This window comes from Poecilia latipinna, unplaced genomic scaffold, assembly GCF_001443285.1.
Source record: "Poecilia latipinna isolate Pla-1442-1.1 unplaced genomic scaffold, P_latipinna-1.0 Scaffold650, whole genome shotgun sequence".
In the NCBI taxonomy this organism is placed as follows: domain Eukaryota; kingdom Metazoa; phylum Chordata; class Actinopteri; order Cyprinodontiformes; family Poeciliidae; genus Poecilia; species Poecilia latipinna.
The window spans coordinates 130,814-138,692 of record NW_015113266.1 but is presented as its reverse complement, the minus strand read 5'-3'; the positions used below and the strand labels follow the sequence as shown (position 1 = coordinate 138,692).

General features: G+C 44.1%; 1 protein-coding gene across 7 annotated transcripts in view; it reads right to left on the bottom strand.

Annotated features, from left to right (window-relative positions):
• Positions 1–7,879, bottom strand: part of kdm4c (lysine (K)-specific demethylase 4C) — a 35,431-nt gene that overhangs the window by 23,102 nt on the left and 4,450 nt on the right. For 4 of the 7 annotated variants that reach the window (XM_015043847.1, XM_015043848.1, XM_015043845.1 and 1 more), the window contains exons 6-12: positions 6,002–6,051; positions 5,052–5,155; positions 4,736–4,873; positions 4,319–4,512; positions 3,997–4,223; positions 1,573–3,434; positions 1,334–1,445 (exon numbers count right to left, since the gene is read on the bottom strand). In XM_015043847.1, the coding sequence (XP_014899333.1) occupies positions 1,334–1,445; positions 1,573–3,434; positions 3,997–4,223; positions 4,319–4,512; positions 4,736–4,873; positions 5,052–5,155; positions 6,002–6,051 (2,687 nt within the window). Of the gene's footprint in view, positions 1–182; positions 588–1,333; positions 1,446–1,572; positions 3,435–3,996; positions 4,224–4,318; positions 4,513–4,735; positions 4,874–5,051; positions 5,156–5,999; positions 6,052–7,879 lie in introns of those variants that run through there. The other 3 variants (XM_015043850.1, XM_015043849.1, XR_001426348.1) reach the window with 3 other exon arrangements.

Sequence of the window (7,879 nt, the reverse complement as noted above, 5' to 3'; positions counted from 1 at the left end):
AAAACTTTTTTGTTTATAAAAAAAAAATAAAAAAAAAAAAAAAAAAAAAAAAAAAGTGTGGCGCGCAAATTGTCTGCAGCACCTCCTGAGTCAATACTTAGCAAAACCCAGCGATCACTGCAATTACAATTACAGTCATCTGGGTAGTGTCTCTACCGGTTTCGTATTTTAGTCCATTCTTCTTAGCAAAACAGTTCAAGTTCAGTCAGTTCAGACGGAGAGCATCGATCAACATCAATTTTCAAGTCTTGCCACAGATTCTCAATTGGATTTGGGTCATGACTTTGACTGGGTCGTGGTGACACGCGAATCTGCTGGTGAGCATCCAATTTGAGCTCTACGTTTAGGTGCGATGTCCTGCTGGAACGTGGGGGGGGGGGACTTCTGCCTCCATCTCAAGTCTTTTGCACCCTCTAACACGTTTTCTCCCAGGATTATCTGCATCCGTCTTCACATCAACTCTGACCAGATTTCCTGTCCCTCCTGAGGAAAAGCATTCCCACAGCATGATGCTGCCACCACTGGTGCGGAAGGTGTGTTCGGGGGTGAGGTGCAGTGTTAGTTTTCCACCACAAACAGGGTTTTGCCTGTAGGCCAAAAAGTTATATTATTACACTGGGATATTGTTTTATTGTCTAAGCTTGCTTGAAACGTCTCAGTTTTATCCCGTCATTTGGTTCACAGGATGACTTTGGGTTGGCTCACAAAACAGGTGAACACTTATGCGGCTTCTATATGCAAACTGATTTTAGGTTGCAAAGAACAAATTTACTATTTGGATGTTTTTAAAAATGTTTGCTTTTCTTTCCGTTTCACTATTTCTCTCCTATTGTAGTTAATGTATATTGCACATAGTCCCCGTTTTAAATAAACCAACCTAAAATTTAAATTCTGTCTATGAAATCCCAACATAGAACATCAAAGTTTGTGATCATATTGTGAAAAGAAAAAGTGATTAAGGGGTTTTAACACGTTTCAGACTGTAAATTTGAGATAACTTTAGTCGGTTTAATGATTTCTGAGGAGACTGTGCCTCCAAATCCAATTAAGGAGAAGGAGGTTTATGGCAGCTATGTTTGGGGTCACTGCAATTTAGCCATGAAAAAAATTGAAAATATTGGTTTCTGGATTGGAGCCACCCCTTACAACAGAAACCACAACAGACAACATGTTTTTTATTTTCTTTTTTTTTTTTTTAATGAGCATTGCTGAGCATGGCTTTCAATAGGAGCATTTACTGCGCTGTCTGCACCTCTTTACAATGCTTAGCCATAACAGTCGCGTTCAAAATAACTCGATGTGTGGATGGGCGTGTGTATGAGAATGTGCCCACCCTCGTCACTGGCAGTCTGTTGTTTCACAGCGGTGGGGACGGCTCTTGCGGTGGGTTTCCTGAGAGGGTGACGCCAGCTCTTAGTGGTCCTCTTGGCTGACAGGGCTGGGTACTGGGACAGAGAGGGATTAGTGGGAGGTTAAACCAAGAAAACAATTCATCTTGGTGTAAAGAATAAGAAATCAACTAAACAGTGTGGAGAAAGAAAAAGAGAGAGAGAGAAAAGGAAAAGAACTCACAGCACTAACTTCCCCAGGTTCAAGGCCAGATTCATCACATTTGTAGTTATTTGGGTCATTCTCCTCCTCTTCCTCTGAAGAATCACTGCTGCAGCATCCTTTCAAACTATGCTGCTGCTCTTCATCTTCACGATCAGATGCTTCTTCATCTTCCATATCCGTCTCGTCTTGTTCGGTCCGGTGAAGCGATGCCACCCTCTCGGGGTGTAAGCGCGCATCGGCCTCGCTCCGTCTCGACACGGGTTCAGCTCCGTTCTCCTCCACTTTCTGCAACTCGTAATCCTCACAGAGTCCCAGAGGTTCGATAGCACCGACTGAAAGGAGCGAGGTGGGCTCCAGCTGGGCCCAGGTGAGACCGCCACCTTCATCCTCCTGGTTCTCTGACCTGCATAGGTCCTTCGCGGCGTCCTCCAGGTCCGTGACTTCTTTGCACTGAGGTTCAGTCCACATGGTGTAAGGTAGAGGGTCGTGGGAGAAGTCCGACGGGAGATCTGGGTGCAGACTCTGGATGAGGACCGCAGGACTCTGGGAAGTGAAGTTCTTCCAGATACTGCTGGAGGACGTTTTAGGCTCAGTGTGTTGGGAAGAACAGTTAGAGTACATAGTGTGGTAGTTGGGTTTTAATGCTGAGTGGTTCTCATGGTGAGGGTGTAGTGAAGACTCAGGGGTTTGGGGAACATCAACAGCGTTAGCAGACGACAGCAGGACGTTCGAACTGCAGGCACCGGCTCTCTGAGTTCTGTAGCCGTCTTTATTTGGATCAGGCAAGTTGAGTTGTGCGCTTCTCTGAACCAGCTGGCTCTGAGTTGTATCACTTTGCTCGGGGATGAAACTTTCCAGCGCTGCGCGCTCTCCTTCCGCAGCAGATTTTATTAACATTTCATGGACGTCGCCAGATGTTCTCTTGCACAAACCACTGGCAGCTAAATGATCTGTGTTTGCTTCTGCTGTCTCCTCACAATTAACTGAAGCCTCTAAATGCCAGCGGTCGTCATGGTCCCCTGTACAGGGTTCTGCTGGCTGTAAACGAGTCCCTTCCTCCCTGGCTTCCTGTGAGGATGGCGAGCCGGCTGGCGTCTCCCTCTGAAGCACAGGTGCGACCTGGTGGCTTAATGCTCCGGATTTGCGGAAATGAGTGAAGTCGTCGTCGGCCGGGGTGAGGGAGGGCATCTCCTGGGTCAACACAGGTGGCAACGGGGAAGCGCCCACCTTCCCGGCAGGCTCTGGTGTGAGCTGTGGCATATCCGCTGCATTCCTCTGCAGCAGGGGAGGCAAAAGGCTTTCCTCTGTGCTGCCTTTTCCCACACTCTGAGTGTGTTGTGAGGCAGCACAGAAGCCGCGTGGTGAGCAACTATCGCCCTCTGCTGGTTCATAAAGTGCTTTCATGTCGGAGTGTTGATTAACATGTTCAGGATCAACGTCCACGTCCATGTTTTCTGCTTTTACAGTGTCGTTAGTGTAATTCCTGGTACCCGTATGCGTGCTCCTGTCAGTGTCGGTGCTCAAAGTTAATGCTGAAGTTGAGGAAGCTGATACGTGAGCCTGAGGTTCAGAGAGACATGTGTCCATTAGAGTCTCTGCAGACTGGTTCGTGCCGGAAGGCGAGTCGAGGTCTTGCTGCGCAGAAGAAAACCTCGAATCGCTGACTTCCAGATGCGGCGGTGGAGCCCCGGGACTCTCTCTGGGTCCTTCAGGGCTCCAGTTTGTGACCACTGAGAGGTCCTGGGGGTCAGACTCGGCTGCTTTTAGCTTGCCCTCCACCGGTAAAGCCTGGGGGTTCGACTGAGACGTGTCCTTTTTTGAAAACTCCAAATTTTTACTCTCAACACGGTTTACCTTGACAACACACATTTGTTTGCAAGCTGGTGAGAAGAAAGCAGAGAAATAAAACAAGTAAATATCAGTCAGTGATGAAAAAATCTGATAGAAATGGCTTAAAATGCAAAAAAAAAAAAAAAAACACATCTGATCATACAGAGAATTTTACAATCAGTCATTGTGAACATGTGAAAGCATCTGTTCTCTTGCTGCTGCTCAGTGCTTTCACCCGTTGAAAGTATCTGTTCCAGCAGGAAGATAATCTCACATGTCCAGTCTGGTTTTGAAAAGGACAAAGCAGGCTAACAGTTAGCTTCTAGAATGATCTGACCTATTGGGGATTTTTAGGCTTTGTCAACAAAGAAAAAAAAAAAAAAGGTCAGGAAACCAAGAAGAGGGGTTTTTCTGCACAATGCTAACGGACCTTTATTCAAATATTAGTCAGGATGTGTGTATACATTTGTATGTAAAATTTGGACCCCCATTTGCATTGGAGAAAATTCACAAGAAAAGTCATCATTTCTTATTTTTAAAACTCATTGAAATTGTTTGCTGCTCCAAGTCATACTGATGATGAACTAATAAAAGTTAATCAAGCCATCTTACCAGAAAGCTGAGGCAAGTTCTGATTCTGGTTGTGTTTGGGCTCGGCCTGTTTTTTCTTCCCTTTCTCCAGCTCCTTGTCGGCGGTCCCTGCTGCGGACCGCCTCGCCTTGGGCCCAGACTGCCCACCCAGAGGTTTTCTCTTGCTGCTGCTCAGTGCTAAGCTGCCATCCAGATCAACCGGCTCCTCTGTGGTCCTGAGGCGTTTGGAGCGCATACGAGAGTGACCGCTGCCGTGACAGGAGAAAGATTGCAAAAGAGTCAAACCCAAAAGCTTTTATCTTTTAGAGAGAGAAGAAAGATCACCGCAGATTGCATACGGTACCCTTTGCTAGCAGACTTGGTCTTACGGCGCCTCTGTAACCAGCTCTGCAGCTCCGGTGTCGTACTGGGAGTGGGAACCGTGTGGTCGAGGAGAGTCGAGTCCTTGCCCAGCATCCAGCTGGCGTAACGGTCAGGCTGGAAACGCTTCACAAAGGGCTCCATGGATATCTTCACCATATCCTTGCTACATGTGCACTAAAGAAAAGGAGGCAACATTTATATTTATATATATATATATATATATATATATATATATATATATATATGAGCTCAACTTCATATTGCCAGTCGGCCATTTCAGACTTCATTCAATTCAAAATTTCATTCAAAATGAAAAAAAATAAAATAAAATTACTTAAATAGTTTGTGCAAAGCTTTAATAAGATTTGTGTACTGATTGACCTGAGTGTGATGTTACCTGTGTGGCCACCTTGCCGTAGTCTATCCAGCGCAAAGTGGCAAAGTTTGTGGACTCTGCACAGTTGAAGCCATGATTGAATCCAGCATGGTAACCATACGGGAAGGTGATCATGAACTCTCCGGCTTCCTGAGTAATCTGAGTATTAATCATGAAGTGAGTTGGTGAGAAATAGGAACAAACCAAAAAAAATAAAAAAATAGAGTAGTCAGAACAGTAAAAATTGGAGAGAGTGAAATTTCAATAGTTTGGATCCTTGCTTCAGTAAAGGCGGCAGGGCAGGGAAAGCTAAATGTGTAGAGAATGAGGAGTTTACCTTGTCAAAGGGAATGCCGTACTTCTTTAGTATAGAGGGAGAGATAAGGGTCATCTTGTGGCGCAGAAAAGCTTCACAGCCCTTGAAGCTGTTGGGAAAAAAACCTGAAAGAGGAAAACACACACACACACACCATCACAGAGAGTCTGAAAACAAAAAGGAGATCTATAAAAACATATTGTCTTAATATGTCAGCACACAAAAAGTCTCAGTTCCCAAGCATAATAAAACCTAAAAGAATGATTGAATTAATAAACGGTAGCGTCAGTGTCTTCCCTTAACAAAATTATTCCCCAATGCAGTCTGATTTACATTAAGGGTGATATGTGAACTATAAATTTATCCATCCATCTTCTACAGGGGGAGTCGCTGCCCATCTCTAGCTGTCACTTTCTACACTCTGGCCATGGGATACATTTCTAAAAGTTCATAATGCCCTGCACTCTAACAAGACTCCCAGTGCTTCTGGAAGAGAATAAAGCCCACAGCATCACAGATCCTCAACACTGCTTTCCCTCATAATCATTCTTTGTTCCAGTTAACATGATTCCAGTTAACACTCCAGAAGTGTTTAGTAAACTCCACACATTTATGCTTCTAGATGACAGAAAAAGCTTCTCCTACACCTTACAAACAAGCGGTTGTAGATAGTAAACAGACGTGTTCATGGTGGAGGCTACTGGAGACCGGATCTCTAGTCTGTCCCACGTTTATGCCCAAAGAAAACAGGATTTTAATTATTTAAGAAGTTCCTTTCTGCATTCTGATTTACAATGTCTTTCAAATTATTTTCATAAGGAACAATAAAAATCTGTGTGGTTTTGGTGATTCTGTCTAAAAACAAATTTATTTAAAAAATATCTTCACTTGGAATTTATTCTCCAAGGAATTAGTGTGTTTAAATTAAAGGCTGGGTTTTCAACACCTTTTTTGTATGTTGTTTTTCGTACCTGTAGCCAGGCGCTCCAGTCGTTTCCCGTGCTCTGGGGGGATGGCATACCTGTTAGAGAGGGGCATACAGAGTTATTTCTGGCTGCACTTAATTATTGCCTCAGTGCCACCATTAGGAAATTCAAGACTGCCATCAAGTGGTGGATAAGTGAAAAGATGGGGGAAGAAATATATACTTTTTTTAACTGTTATGTATAAAATGATTAATAAAAGCAGTGAAATTTCATTGCTTATCCTATTACGATGCTCAAGTTTTCAGAATAACTGACACTTTCTAATAAGTTCCAGATTCACAAGAGCCAAAACCTTTGTAATGCAAAAGAAAGGTCAAAATAATCACTGATTGCTGGCGCAATCAATTTATGGAAAAAAAGGAAACCATTCTGTGTTTTCCTACGAAACCCCACTGATGCAACCTGATTTAAAAGTTGAAACTCTGCCAGAAACTCAGACAGTGTGACAGAGGCCCCTCAGGGATCCAACCGGCACTCCATTCACCCAGCTCCATCCGCCCTGAGGTCTGTGGCATCTCCGTCACCGTGTGACCCGTCAGCTTAACGCAGAAGTGGGAGACACAGAAAGTGGGAGTCAACTCCACAACCTTCGGTGGAGGTGAAGCGGGGAACCGGGAGGGGAGTTGAGAAGGCTGCCATCTTTAAGCTGATCCCCTCCTGAGATGAGATGCTAAGGAAAGCAGCAGGATGAAAGCAGCGCGCCGGTGAGCGTGTGCACCAGACGATAAGGGGCTGCAAACACGTGCAAGTGCTTGGCACACGGGGCTGCACTAAGGGAGTGTGTGTTTATATGTGTGTGTCACAGTCTGGTTGTGACACCGATCCCTGTGGGGGCTGCAGGGCTCCCCACTCTAATGAGCAAAACTACCTCCAGGGCAAGGGAAGGAAATGGAGCAAGGCAAGCTGACAAAGAAATGAAAAGAGAACTCTGTCCAGATCCATCTGCATTCCCCACCTCGTCTCTTACTGCAATCCTTCCCTCCAAATAACCTAACCCAACTCGAAACAATACCACGCACTAAGCAACAATAATTCAACATAAATTAAGAGACTAAAAGAAAAACCCTCACGTTTAATTTTAGAGACGACAAAGGATGTGTCCTAAAAAACAACAAGTCGAATAAAAAAATTGAGAAACCTTGGAGAATAACATTGGTTCATCCATACTAATTTATAACTGTGTGGAAACCCACATTGACAGTGAATGCAAATGATCTAATTATGCAAACAACAAGTGAGAACGGGAAACCTTGAGCTGAATGAAACACATCAACAAAAATCTTAACATGAAGAATATCTGTTTGAAAGGAACATTGAAGGATGTTAGTAATAGCTACCTAGAGTTACGAAATCTACTGAAAAGGCTACTAATAGCTATGCAAACCACAAAACTGGCCTAAATCAAAGAGTGGAGAGGAAAAACCAAGTGTTGAGAGAAACACCATGCTATAGAGACGCAGGGACAAGTTAGGTTGTCATGTAACTGGAAGACGGATGGAGTCAAATACAAGAAAATTCAGGAAAATGAAACTGTAGGAGCAGACAGGAGAGTGGAGGTTCACCCTCCTGTCTGTTTCAGAGCTGTATGCTCTGGCTGAACATGCAGCCAGAATGACAATGGTGTGGTTCAGATAGAAACTTATTTGTATGTAGTCCTAGTCAAAGTCCAAACCAAAATCCAACCGCCAATCAATGGCGAGACAGTGTTCAAAGATGCCGTCTACTCAGTCTAACTGAGTTTGAGTTATCCTACATTGTAGAAGGGAAATGTTCAGATCTGTCAAGTTGGTAGAGAAAAAAAACAATAAAAAGACTTGCAGCTATAATTGCAGCAACAAGCAATTCCATAAATTGACTCAGAGG